General features: G+C 40.3%; 1 protein-coding gene across 1 annotated transcript; it reads left to right on the forward strand.

Moving 5' to 3' along the window:
* Nucleotides 1-5,042: 5,042 nt before the first annotated feature.
* Nucleotides 5,043-6,404, forward strand: LOC146611089 (amphoterin-induced protein 3). The gene has a single exon (XM_085345451.1). It carries the CDS (start codon nt 5,043-5,045, stop codon nt 6,402-6,404), a length of 1,362 nt encoding a protein of 453 aa, XP_085201577.1.
* Nucleotides 6,405-14,854: the final 8,450 nt, after the last annotated feature.

The raw sequence follows: 14,854 nt of genomic DNA on the forward strand, positions 1-14,854 counted from the left end.
GCCTCAGAGCCGGCGTCTTTGTCTGGTCCGGCCTCATAGGAGTCTTCAGCCTCGTCTGGTCCTGTGTCCACCGGGCCTCGGCCAGTGCGCCTGACACTGCTCCGTCGCCGCTGCCTTCCGCGCGGCCGGCCCCCTGAACTGCTCCGTCGTCTCCTTCGCCGCCGCCGCTGCCTTCTGCGCGGCCGGCCTCCGGACCAGCTCTGTCACCTGTGCCGCCCGCCTGGTCGGCCCACCGACCATGTGACCCGTGTACTCTTGTGCCTGTGGGCTCTGGGTCGGCCCCCTGAACTTTGTTTGGACTTTGGTCTTGTGCTCCTGTGTGTTCTGTTGTTCGTTTTGTTTCCTGTTCTGGTCCCTCCGTCCTGGTCCCCCGCCTCCCGCCCTGGGTGGGGTTTTTCTGTTTTTGTTTGGTTTCTCGGTTTTGGGCTGTCGGGAGCCAGCCCTTGAGGGGGGGGTATTGTCATGGTCCTGGGTCGTGCGACCCAGTGTTTTGTGTTTTAGCCTATTTTGATGTTTATTCTTTGTTTAGGGTCACTAAGGCAGTCCAGCCATTTGTACATATTACCCGTGTATTAAGTCTCCCTTGCCCTTCGTGTGTTTATGTCTGCGTGTCTTATATTGTCAAGTCCATGCTGTCGGTTATGTCATCTCCCCTGTACTACGTCTCCCCGGTTCATGTGTCTTGTCTAATCTCCATGTTTCCTGTTTTACTTTGAAAGTCTGTATTCACGGTCAGTGTATTCAGTTTCACTCCTTCTGTCCTGTCGTTAAGTTCATGTGTGTCAGCTGTGTTCCCATGTGTGGCCACTTCCCCTGATCATCCCTCATGTGTATTTAGTCTCTGTGTTTCATACAGTCTGTCTCGCGTCGTCTGTGTTACCACCTCCTGTGTTCTGTACCTCCAGCCATAGTCTTTCCTTAGTTTTGTCCAGTTTAGGTTTTCTGTTGAGTACTACACGTATGCTGCCCTCATTCTGTTTTTGTTCTTTTCATCAGCCATAATAAAAGGCTCGTTTGTTGGAATCCACTCCTGCATCCTCGTTTGTGTTCGCACCTGGGTCCACCACACACCTTTCCGCACGGTCTGCCTCCGCAGACCGTGACAAGACAATCAGCAGAAAAGGGCAAAAATAATTGTTTTGCAATTTAGGAGAATAAGCTGCATAGACGCTCAACTCTTTTTCTTTTGTTTACCTCCTCGTGCTTTGATTGAATTGATCTTGGGAGTCAAAATCAAAAATAATAAAGTACCACAATTGTTCAACCACATCAAGAGCAGCAAAACAAGGGCCTGCCTGAGCAAAAGAATACGTTCCCCACACAGTTACACCGAAGCTAAAACCAAATGCTGCCAGTGACATCACACTGGCACAATCATGAACCTAATTTAAAGCCTCATATGCCAAAACCATGAATCATTATCAGCTTATGCACACTCTGGTTTATAGGTCATGTGTGATCCCCTTATAATCAGGGACTTGGGGACTAACACTACAGCAATACATTCAGCAGCCCATTCAGCAAACGGTGCTAGGAGTGTTACATAACACCTTAAAACAATCAATGAAAGGTGAATATTTAAAAAGCTATCGAGATTAAGGCTTTCTTTATAGTAGGACAAGGTTCAATTTGCAGGCAAATAGACAAATTACTAAGAGAGCCATTTGAGCCACATTACAAGCCCACGTAAACATAACACCTACAAGAAGGGCCTGTTTAGAATCCATTCCTAACATATCTCAAATGTACACGTGTGGGTGTATGTATTTCTTACATGTTGCAGCCAAGCTGATGACTAGCCCTGGGACAAGATTGTGTCATTGCTTTTTCATTTCAGCACAAACACAGCCAAATGTGTTTTCTTCATGCTCAACCCATTTTTAAAAACAAAAAAACCCCCAAACAAACTAAGGAGCAGGTTTTTAAATCGATCTCTTGTTGAACTTAACATTCCTCCTTAGTCGTTCTCATCCACATTTCTGTGGACACCGACATCTTTCTCCATTACCCCACCGTCTGAGAAGGAAGTGAAGCCCATCCAGCGAGTTTGAATCCGTGGGGAATCAGGTTATGTGCCTCTGCAAAGTGAGTGAGTGAGTGAGTGAGTGGGAGTCAGTCAAAGCCCCGAGCACTTGCACAGAGGGAGGTGGTGGGTTGGGGCTAGCAGAGAGGAGGTGGCTGCTGGGAGGCAAAGCTAATTCACTGTGACAGAAACCAGAGCTGTCAGGACCACCATGACCAAGCACCATGGACAGCATATATCCAGTCAAACCCACAGCCAAGAGATGGGAACGGAGCAATGTTGGAGTTCAGAAAGAAAGCAGAGGATGTACTGCATAAGGCACTTAGAGGAAGAGTGAATGTGTGCATATTCGGGGGCAGGAGGAAGCTAATGTCGATCGACTTAAAACCACTCAAATAGACGCAGAGCACACAGGTGAGGAAAAGACCCGAAAAGCCTTCAAATACACCAAAAGATGAAGAGGGTTTCCAAGCTCACAGAAAAAACAGGTGTATTTACAGCATTAAGAAAACCAGCACTAAGACACAGTCACACATACTCAAAGAAAAACAAAAACACATCGAGCACAGCCAAGTTTCATGCCCCTGGGATTACTGGTGAAAGGTTACCGGATAACACATGCAATATTCATGTGTAAAGCTCCTGGGCTCTGCTAATATGTTAGCAAGCAAAATCATACAAATCTACTAGCACACTAACAGATCAGTGTGGGAAAACTGATATTGGTTAAAAATGGAGAAAGAGAGACAGAGAGAACGAGGAGGGCAGCCACCAGCATGATTACTTAATGATGAGAGAGGGAGACACAAGACTGGTCTCTAAATGACACGGAGAAGGAGGGGGGATTGTGGGAGATTAACTGAGCTCTATGCTGTTTGTTATACACTGCAAAGCACCGCAGGATGTTTCTCGAGCGGCACTCTCATTTGGGAAGAGGAGAAAAAGCCTGCTAGGGGGACCTTAAAGTTAGCTGAGGAGAACGGCGGGAGCCTTGAATTATTCCTCGAGCGCCTCGGGAGGAGGATCCGAAAGGAGATAAGGATTAGACAGCTATGTTGTGGGTATTCATTGATGGGGATACAACTCTGAAAGCGGGAAAACGAAAGAAAGTTGGAGTCTCGTATTGTCGCTAAGCAGTTTATTTTGGATTTGTGGTTTGGCCGTGTGTTCCTTTCTTCATTTTATTTTTTTGGAAGGGAGAATGAGATTAACTATGTGAACAAAATTGCTCACTTGTCTGGGAGTAGTGTGAACTTTTCTCCTTTTGAGCTTTTAATTTCATAAAGACTTAAAAACATTTTTGAAGGTAAAGTATGTCCACACTATGCTTTCACAATGTGCTGAAAAGTTTTTAATTATATAGAGCTGTGGTGATTAGTCAGTTTATGAATTTGGTGATTAAAGGGAAATTAGTTGGCATTTATTTTCTGTAAGTTTGGTATAGATGAGTTGTTAGAGTTCAGAGGTATTGAACTGAAAAAAGCTTTATGTCGCAGGCTGAAAGACACTTTTCTGCTGTGATTGCGGATAATCTCAGTTTATGTCTGCCTTTTTTAAAGTTTTGGCTTTGGCCTCTTTGTTAGCTGCTGAATGCTCAGTTAATAACACACAACAATCGACGTGCCAAGAAACAATAAAAATAATTGTCATTTAGAGACAGTGATTACTGTGTATACAGGTCCGCGTGTAGCTGGACAAGAACACAGTTTTCACAATTTAGACTGTGCACACTCAATGGATTTTAAATGAAGCAATCAAGATGTGATTGCACTGCACTTTCAGCTTTAATTCAAGGGTGTAAACAAAAACATTGCCTTAACCATTTAGAAATTACAGCCAATTTTATACACAGTCCTCCTTTTTCAAAGAATTAGGTTTAAGCGAGCCAACTGAGCAGTTCATGGTTGGTCAGTTTACACGTTATTCATGACAAATTAAGAAACTGATTTTAAGTGTTTGGTTTGGGCTAAGTATTTTTATTGTGTAGCCGTTTATTGAAAAGATGTGAACATGGAAAATAAGAGGTCATCATTAGACTCGAAAAACAGAAACAAAACAAATTATCAAGACAATAAGAGTATATAACTGTAAGTGTATAGAGGTGTAACAGAGACTTTATAAAATAGCTGAAAACTATAGTCGATTTCTGTAGTAATACAAACTGTGGTTCAAGTAAAAAATATTTTTTTAAAGAAAATATACTTTTAGGTAAAACTCAGCATTGATTTTAAATGTTTTTTATCTGATCTGACTGACTGATTCTATTTTGAAAGTTTAATACATTTTAAAAATATTCCAAAATAGGTACCCAGAGGGGTTTTAAGATAACGGCTGGCGAGACTTGCTTCTAAAACGACCTTGGTTGGACTTTTTGCGCAAGATCAGTGAAATGCTGCAGAATGGAACTTCACAACTGAAAAATAAAATATACTGAGAAAGAAGCCCTGATCTCAACTCACCTAAACATGATTTCTGTCCAAAATAAAGACCGAACAAACATGCATGGTGATGTCTTCAGGTTGAGGCAGTCAAAAACAGTCTTTATATTTAAAAATGTCTAATTATTCAAAGACTTTGGGGTCTGTGCAAATAGAATGACTATGGAAAAGATTTCATATTTGCAATATCTTTGCTAGAGCCTTTGCATTAAAGATGAAGTTCTTGTCATTTAAAATCGCCTTTTGCTGATCTACAGAGGCATAATCACTAAATAGAGGAATAAGTAGTCTGCATGAATCTGACTGTTGAAACATTTGAAAATATCCCAGCATGAGGATTTCTTATTCCAAAGCATTCCAAATATTTTATATAGAGTTAAAAGGATTCATGGTCACTAAAGTGAACCATTTCATCTTCTACTGTACCACAGATACTGAGAGCTCCAGTATGGCTGAACAGCTCAAAGCCTGAAACACTTGAAAATAGTATACCCTTCTCATATATCACCCTGTTTCTCATTTGATTCTTATCTTTTCAGGGAGAACCAGAGGGATTAGAAACCTTGAAGGATTCAAAAACCATGACCTGCGGACTAAATCCAAGCCTTCTCTTGGTGCTGCTCTGTTTTCTCCACAGCACTGAGGAGACCTGCCCCTCCGTGTGCCTCTGTATATCCGATGCAGTAAGCTGTAGCTCCAGCAGACTTACCAAGCTACCTCACTCCCTGCCCTCTTTCTCAATAAGTCTCGACCTCAGCCACAACCATGTCTCCTGGCTGAGTCCAGGCTGCTTCAACGGGATGTCCAGGCTGGAAAACCTGCTGATGGCGCACAATCAACTCAAAGCCCTGAATCCTGGAACTTTTCAAAACGTCTCTGGTCTCAGGCACCTTGACCTGTCCTCCAATAAGTTTCGTGCGGTAGAGCAGCACTACTTTCAGGGGCTTTGGAGGCTGGAGGAGCTCCTTCTCTTCAATAATAAGATTGCACGGGTGGAGGCCGGCACACTGAGTGGCCTGAGCAGCTTAAAAAAGGTCTATTTCAGCCTCAACCAAATCACAGACTTCCCTTTCTTCTCAATCCAAGATCACACTCATCCATTCCTGAGCATGTTAGATCTCTCATCCAACCGACTGACCCATCTGCAATGGGAGGATGTGAAAGCTTTACCCAGGTTGGTGCAGCGGGGCCTGTATCTCTACAACAACTCTCTGATCTGTGACTGCTCCATGTACAGCGTGTTTTGGCACTGGGACCTGAGGGGCTATGACTCAGTGAGGGACTTTAAGGAGGAGCATATCTGCTTCATTAACGGAGACCTACGATCGTCCATCCAATTTCTACAACAGAACCGATTCTTCCTCAACTGCACTGTGGAAAAACCCGTTTTGCAGCCCGTAACAGTTCTCCTTTCCAACGTGTTGGTTTCAGAGGGAGAAAGGATGCGTCTAGACTGCCAAACATCCCTGACGAGCACAGATCTCTCCTTTACGTGGCTCTCCCCAAGCAAGGGGCACATCACCAAGGCCAACATAGATGATAATCTAATTAACCTGCTTCCTAATGGTACTTTGGAGATCCGAGCAACCAAGGTCAATGACTCGGGACTGTATGTGTGCACAGCTGTGGATATTAAACAGGCACTGAATGCAACTCGGGAGGTGAACGTGACGGTGCTGCTGCCCACGGCAGAGTTATTCAACACTGGCTACACAACGCTGCTCGGCTGTATGGTGACTACAACGATTATCCTCATCTACCTTTATCTGACTCCATGTCGCTGCATCTACTGCAAACGGTCAAAGCAGTATGAGTCAAGCAGTCTATCTTCTACCCTCTTCCACTCTACAAGAGACCAGACCAAAAGCCAAACTAATAAACACGTAGCCTTCATTGACCCGGTGATGAATGAAGAAGGAACAGATTGGTCTCTGGAAAGCTGAAGTTTTTTTTCCACCCCCCCAGGCGGAAACTGAAAGTCTTAACTGAAAACTCCTCTGTATCTAGCTAGGACATGCTATTTGAGTAATAATACTATAAAGGGAAAAAAAGAACTTCACGTCTCCTTTCCAACTGTCAGATGCAGTTAAGAGGCATCCTGAACAAAAAAAAGAAAGAGAAAAAAAGTAATATCTCCTGTTTCAATTCTCCTCTTTCTGCCATGTGGCCAGGTAGTCGGAATGAAAGTTTCAACTTTGCTTTATACCCGCAACGTACTGGCACCACCAAATCACAGCGGAGCCATTATCAGTCCTTAAAATCAGCTAATAATTTCTCCGTGCTCAGCTACAGCACTAGGGGGAATATTTCTCATGGGATCTGAGAATGAATATGGCTTCCCTTTCAAAGTTTTGAAGATGGATTAGTTCCCCCCACTCCCAAAAAAAAAAAAAAATGCAAGTGAATGACTGTACTGACTGCTGGAACTAAGATCAGTTTGCACACCTTACCTGGATTGAGGTTTTACAGATAGTGTAGAGCAGATAAGTGCTAGCACTGCATAAACTAAAGATAAATTTAAAAATGAAATGCAATATACACCCTATATCCCCTAATGTGTAGCTTGAACATGTAGCACCAGCTCCTGAAAACTTCATATCCTCATTTTCCTAAACTGCTTATGTCTGATTTTGTATTATTTTAGTAATCTTTTTTTTTCAGAAGCCATAGCTTACAGCAAACATTTAAAAATCTTATCTAGCTCAAAACAGAGGTGCATCCTGCAGTGAGCCATCATAAATATACATGTTTCATATAAACCTGTTGCATTAATCTGGCAGGGGGGAAAAAAGATCTGCATGCTGCTTATCTGGCAAAGAGCAAAGTGTAGAAATCAGGAGTGTCAAGAACCCAGACAAAAAGCAGCAACTGGCCTGCTCTTCAAAGACAGCATCTTTTTTTGATCAAACACAGCAGAGCACTTTGAACACTACAGAATAAACACAACCACTAAATTTTGACTGAAGTGACAAATTCTTCAAGCAGCTGTGACTCAAACCCTGAAGGTGGCATTACTTTGTATAGCTTTGTTCTTACTGTTTGGTGTTTTGTGTTTTTGTGCGTGCTTTTTTTTTTTTTCGACTGAAGTGACTGAATATTGTTTGTTTGTTCTTTTTTTTAATTCAGCAAAACGTGCTTCAAATGACAGAATTACACACTCCAACAACAGAGATGAAAGATGCTAAAGAAAAGACTCCCATGCTCCGCACTGAAGGAACAAAGTACATGGGTGAGAGGGTTTTTCCTGCATAAAGACATTTTTGGCACACCCCCCGCAGAGGTTTTTAGCCAGCCCCCAAAGGAAAATCAACCAGCACCAAATGATTAAGGGACTGAGAATAAAAGTAGCAATTTAAATCCTCTCTAAAAGAGCTTAATAACACTTTATCAAACAACCACTCAACAAGCAACGTGTCTTTTGAATTCCAGGGGTCAGGTCCCCTCTAGTCCACAGCTTTACAATCTTTTAGAACTCATTCAAACCAGTTTTGTTCATTGGATTTCATTTACTTAACCCTGCATCAGCATATTGGCCGCATTTTATCAAATGGTTGGAAAAAAGCCTGAAAATGCACATTTTTCTTATGACTTATGGCCTCTACCGTATGTAGATCAATCAGGCTTTATTGCTGCGTATAGTCACCCCACAAAGGCCGTTTCAGAGCCTAGAAAAAACCCTGAGGTTGACTGCATAAAAGAGCTAAGACAGCATATAGCTGGTCGATGATGAAGGGAACCCTGCCGAGACAAACAGCAGCCTCAAAAGAAACAAATCAATTTTCTTCAAGTCTAAGCATCCATAATGTTTTAAGATTGTAGCTTAATCTTAATAAAAACACTGGGTGGGACTAGGGATTGCATCAAGATTGAAAAGGATCAGATGTAATCCTTCATATAATGTCAGGGACAAGTCATCAGTAACTGCGTGTATTACAAAGCAGAGCTTGTCATTGGAGTTAGGGCCTTTGATTATTTTGAAATCCTTAATTAAAACATGACTCCTTTTAAGATAGAGGCGACTAATATTGTTGTGCAGCTTATATGTAAATTCAAGTTCAAAAGGAGGTGGGAAATCTGATATCAAATGGCCAACGGTGCATGAAAGTGGAACAGACTGGCTCTTTGACAGCGATGAGTTTCATCAGTATTAAACTCACAGGGATTAACCCAAAAAAATTCGTGAGACTAAGGCTGCATCCATAATAACACTTTTTTTGTTATGTTTTAGAACAATGAAAACAACTTTGGTTTTAGAACAGCTTACAAAATAATCTCTGAATATACTAACACGGCTGTAAATGGACATAATATCGTGCATTCACAACATGGGCGTGTGTGTATCAGCGTAAACAGGAAGGAGAGGACTGGGTGCTGGGAGAAGAATACTGAAAAGGATGCACAACAGCAGGGAAAAGTTAGGGAAAGGTTTTTTTAACTGACAGATGATGAGGTAGAAAGTAATACACGAGCATATGGTGTTCATGGACAAAGCAGTAAAAGGTTACAATAAGAGTAATCGTAAAGTTTCTGCCTGCCCAGATACCTACGAAGGATTAGGAGGGATTAGGAGAATTAGGGCCAAAATAATACAAGTATTAAATTTAAAGGACTTTTTTATCTTGTGGTTTTTTATTATAAGGATAAAGTCAAAATTTTGTAACATTTCAAGAATAAAGTATAACAAGTTAGAAAAAAGTTGTTTCGATTCAAACTACACCTGCTAGTAATTGGCAACATCCACAAAATAGTCTTCTTCTTTCAGCTGCTCCTCTTAGGGGTCACAATGGTGGATCATCTGCCCCCAATTCACCTTATCCTTAGCAACCAACCCTCTGCATGCCCCTCTTCACTGCATCCATGGACCTCATCTGTGGTCTTTCACTTTTCATCCTGCCTGGCAGCTCCATAATAACCATCCTGTGCCCAAAATATCCATGAACTTTCCTCTGTGCATGTCCAAACCATCTCAGCCTTGCCTCACTAACTTTGTCATGATTGCCCCTGCCAAATGCCTTGCATATATTAAGATAAATCATACTTTAGACTTAGTAATGGGGATATTATTTCACTTTTAGCACATAAAGTGTGGTAATAACTACTAGATCTATGAGAGCTGACTTTATTTTTGACATTACCACTTTATTCTCAAAGTAGCACCTGAACTTTATAAAATTATAGGGTTTTTTTTCTAATTATAAAATAAAATCAGTAGCGTTTCCTGAAGTTTGAATTTTAAGGGTCCTTTATTGATGATGCTGTGTGGACCTTAGTCAGAAACGATGAGCCGTGATAGATCACCGTGCTATAATGCACTACTCTATTCATGACACCATCACTGATCGAGTATCAAACGTTTTCAGTGTCGTAAGCATCCTTTCTCAACAAAGATTACATAAGACGCTGCTGTGCGCCTGTATGATGTAACGTCTTGTATCTTGTTTTTCAGACACAGTGCACTAGAAACATTAAATGGTGCGATGAGTTGGAGTGAGATTTCAGGAGATTACCACAAGGATAAAAAACCAGGTTCTTGGTGAATTGCACTGTTTTTAAATCCTTCTAATCCGCTCTCTGACGCAGCAAACACAGCTGGGTTGGGATTTATTGTTTTTCTCATATGATTAGATTAGATTAACAGGTTAAAACAAAGAGGACATGTTGTGAGCTTTTCATGGAGGGCTTTCCATTTCGCCGAGGGTCCACAGGTGATCCTGGTTATGCAAGCTCACTCCAGCTTTAGGAAATAAACCTCAGTGTAGGCAGGATGTCAGAGTCAGGATGAGTGAAGCTGGTATCCTAAAGCTATTTGGAATCCAGCATTTTATTTTAACCTTGTGACAACAAGTACTTAACTGATAATGGGAGGCCTCAACACTGCGTTGCAAAAATGGAATGAATGATTATTGTGCTTTTTCCAGTTCATTTCAGACATGAGGAGGTAGTCAAGAGGCAGATTTGGTTTGCCGAAATCAGGACCCTTCCAGCATTTCATGTTTTGTTTATACTAACATTTAACCGCTGATGGAAAGTCCTGATAATAACACTGTAAAATAAATAGCTAATTTCCAGCATACAAAAAAAAATGCAACTCTGTACAGCTCAGTCTTTTTGCTCCCTGCAAATCATCCCGAGGCATTCTGACAAATTACCCAGATGTAAAGGAAGCAACTCCTTAATGCTCGAAAAGATGTCCTTCTCCAAAGCGAAACACTCCATCAGGCCCAAATTAAAGCATGTACTTCCCCTTTCCAGATTAATTGTTTTCCCAAGTTCGACTGGGCTCCCAGGGATTCGAAATCATCTTAGTCAAGAATCTAATTACTGTGAAAGAGGAGTTTTAGTCTGAATAGCACGGGTTGAATTGCTTTCATTCGTGGAAGGCAGCCTTGACTGTCAACACAGGCTATTACTGAACTGTCAAAACAGTCATCAGGCAAGAGTGGAGGCATCCAGCTGTGTCAGATACATACTCATTTTTCAAATGCTGTGACACCCACAAACACACACTCCCTGTGTCACCTACAATCCTTATTTTATTCTAACTGGGCACCTAACTTGGAATATGCGCTTGTGAAAAGCTACTGACTAGGCTACATTATCTTTTTTTAGGAGGTAATAATAATAATGATAATAATGAGTAGGTAGGTCAGTTGCTTCCAAAAAAAGCCTAAAATAAATGCACACTGCTACACCAGACAACAGGCTGTTCATCATACCTCTGAGCTGAATGCGAATGCAAGCCACGTTCTGTGTTTTCAAAGCAGTGAAAAGCAGCGGGATTTCCAGCAGGGATCTGGTCTCAATCAGAGCACTGTGGAGTACATAGCATATGAATACTTCCTTAATCAGACCTACAGGCCCGTCACATTTCATTGCAAACAAATGAGTATATGCTCTTAAGCAGCATATTTTGGAGCAGTCTCCTGGCTCACTGTGTCTCACCAAGTAGAATTTAGATGGACATTATAGGATCTGACAATCAAAATGACCCAGTGTGTTTCAAGTTTTATACCGCAGCCCATGACTACGTTTTTACAACACTGTCTTGTCTATTTATTCTTCCTTGGCATTCAGTTGTATTTTTTTCCCACTGGCTTTATTGTACCTGTATCATGCTGTACCGGTTCTTTTGTTATAACGTGTCATACTTGTCCACTAAAAGACAACAATAAACTTTGATGAAATCTGGCTTTATTATTTCTATTAAAAAAAAAAGACCTTAACTGTCAGAGACACTAGCGCTACCCAATCTGCAATACATTACAGTGTCACTGGTGGCAGACACTCACAACTGTGCTTTATGATACTATTTGCTACCATACTTACACAATGGCTCTGAGGATTGCAGTGTTGGTCAGTCTAAAACTCTGAAACATCTCAGCTATTATTTAATGGATTCCCATTACTTTTTGTACAGACCTCGAAGAAGTAAATCTGAAGATATTCGATTTTTGAGTGAAAGAAACAAGTACTGAATGGATGGCCATAAAAAAATGTTGCACACATCCAAGTCTGTTTAGGAATAACTCTTCTGATCCCCTGATGTTTCATCAGGCACGACTGTATGTTTCATTTGGTTTCTTACCAATTTTCTAAAGAACCAATGACAGTCACACTCAATTTTGTTAATTAGCAAATAATAGAGTGATGTTGGAATTTGAAATGATTAACGTCAGCGAGCTAGCATTATCTTTGTAAGCATGCACAGTCATGTGAGAAAAAGGGCTCTATTTGGGACCAATTTGAAAGCAGCGCAAAATATTTTCCTACCAAAACCTGATTTTACACAGGTGGCAACACTTGTTGACTATCAGTTAAACAAGTCAATTGATTGGCAGCCCCTCTCTGCTATTTACCCACTTAGATCCTAAGGATGCAGTGAGAGTGTGTTTAGATTTTCAGAGGACTGCGCAAAATAGTGTGAAAACTTTTTTTTTTTTTCACATGAATGTAGCTAGAACTTCTGCTGTGTCCAAGTGCAGCCTCATAGTGTTGCCTGCAAGGCTGTCGTTATGGTATCGCCATGTTGGCTACATTTATAATCTTAATGTAGCTATATGTGATTGACGGAGACTCATAGAAGAGCACTGGATTACATTTTTTTCCTCTGCTGTGTTGTTTACATTGTTTTGTGCATCGCCTCAAAGGGCTTCATAAAAAAAAGCTGTCTTTAAGCAACATTACTTCTCTCTGCTCAAGCTGCATTCTAATGTAATGTTTGCAATGTTGCCTTTAGGCTGCAAACTAAAGACAAGAAAAACTGCAGTGTAAGGAGGAATGGGTCTTCCATAATGTCAGGTAATGAGAGAAGGGGTACTGGTGTTACACTTGCTCGTGAACAGAGGCAAGTTTGACTCTGGCCCAAATCCCTACATCCTGCAAAGGCACATCTACAAGGTAACACCTAAACCCAGAGATCTCTGCTGCTCACTGAACCCACAGGACCAATTTTAAAGCAATGGAAATACATACTTCTTTTGACCTGGTTCTTTCTTCCACAGTGTCCCATAATCCAATGAAAATTCTTTTAAAGAATCAAGTGTATTATGTTCAAAATGATCACATTTTAGTGGTAAAAGATCTATTCAGATCAGAATTTTCAGCTGAAATTCCAACAGAGGTGCACATTTCCTCGAGAATGTACAAATTTAAGATGACTTATTTTTCAAATTAACTACATTTCAGAGAGAAATATTACATTTTAGCATAGATTTGGTGCAGTTCCTTTATTTTTAGGTCCATCTATTGCTTATCCAGATGCAGGTGTTAAGTTTCTCTTATGATCAAACACACCAGAACGGCTTCACATTCAAATTAAAATATTAAGCAATATTATAAAATGCATCATTAACTCACTTTAACATCCATTTTTATTTTTACTTTCTTATTTCTGTAACAACGACAATGCAGGACTTTTAGTTGTAAAGTATTTTATTAATAATATTAAGTGTAGTACAGTACAGGCACTTTAGCTTAAATAAAAGATCTGAAATGTTCTTCCTGCGCTGGGTGATAAAATATCAGTTTAAGAAATACTAAGTAAAAGTTCTTCCATTCTGAATTGTACCTAAATCGACATACTGAAAGCACCAAAAGGTAGAAAAAGCAGAAGTCCTGATTCTGCAGAAAAAAATGGTTCCTCTGACAGAAATATTATTATTTATGACTTTTAATATTGATGCATCACTGCTTTACCAAACATTTTACTCTTGAACCTGCTGCAGTGTGCTACTTTATTATACAAGGCTGGGTAGTTTTATCTGATAAAGCTGAAGTGCTGAGAGATGATTAATGGGGTAGCAAAGTTCTGCTATCCAAGTTTATGTTCATTTTTTTGACTCCTCTTACATCTTTGCCTCTCAAACAGTTATCTAAATGGAAACCAACTGACAGCTTGAGAGTGGAAATATCTTTTTTCTGAGTGGTGGAGACTTCACTCCTAGATTTTCTGAATGTGACAGGTTGTAGAAACCAGGCTTTGTTTTCGTCTGAAAAGCAATGAGAGTTGTCAAATGTAGTGGAGGGACTGGAAGTATAAAGGAGAATAAAACGGAAGTGCTTCAGTCAAGTATGCAGGCTCTACTTTAGGGACTAAATGCACATAGTTGCGCTCCAAAATGCCTCTTGGTGACAAACTCGTGAAAAATACGACAAACAGAGTGGATGAGAGCATTTTAACACGTTTCAGCTAAAACTAACCTGTTATTTTTGTTTTTGCCAAAAGCTTTTTTTTCTGTTCAGGTTTATTCATTGTTTTGCCCACATTCTTTGAAAGAAAATGCACCAAGACCTACTCTACTTGCTCTCTGTGCAGATAACTTAAGAGTCAGATATTTTTTCCTCGAACAAACAAGCTAAGGGGAACGAGGGAACATGAGTAAAGACTTACATGAATCGATTAGCCAGGAACGAGCAGCTACTGTTAGCTTTAGCACAGTTTAAAATTTGTTATTACGGTGTCCAATTCTAAGAAAAGTAGATGCTTAAAATTATGAAAAATGTTTTAAAATAAAATATCCAATTTAATGCTTTAAAATGTCATGTTTTTTTTTTATTTTTTTAAAACTATTTCTGTGGGGATTTCAAAATAAAAGTCTCAAGCTACTTTTTAGGCCGTGCTTTAAATGTCCTATTTTCAAAATAAAAACCTAACTTCAAACCTTTTAATTTTTTAACCTCTATGAGTTGCTTGAAATGATCATTTTTACAAACCTCAGCTATCATCTTTGATTTTTTTTTCGTTACAACTCTTAGCAGCAACTAACAAAGGCTAGCAGCAGCAGCAGCATATTCAATTGCATTTTTTCCATAACTTGCATAGTAAATTATATATTTTGCGTAATGTGTATGTCCCTTTAAAAATCAGTAGAAGTCAGTCTGTTGTTTGTGCTTC

This window comes from Diplotaxodon limnothrissa, linkage group LG20, assembly GCF_057381915.1.
Source record: "Diplotaxodon limnothrissa isolate DT_005_m linkage group LG20, D_limnothrissa_male_GT1.1, whole genome shotgun sequence".
Classification (NCBI taxonomy): domain Eukaryota; kingdom Metazoa; phylum Chordata; class Actinopteri; order Cichliformes; family Cichlidae; genus Diplotaxodon; species Diplotaxodon limnothrissa.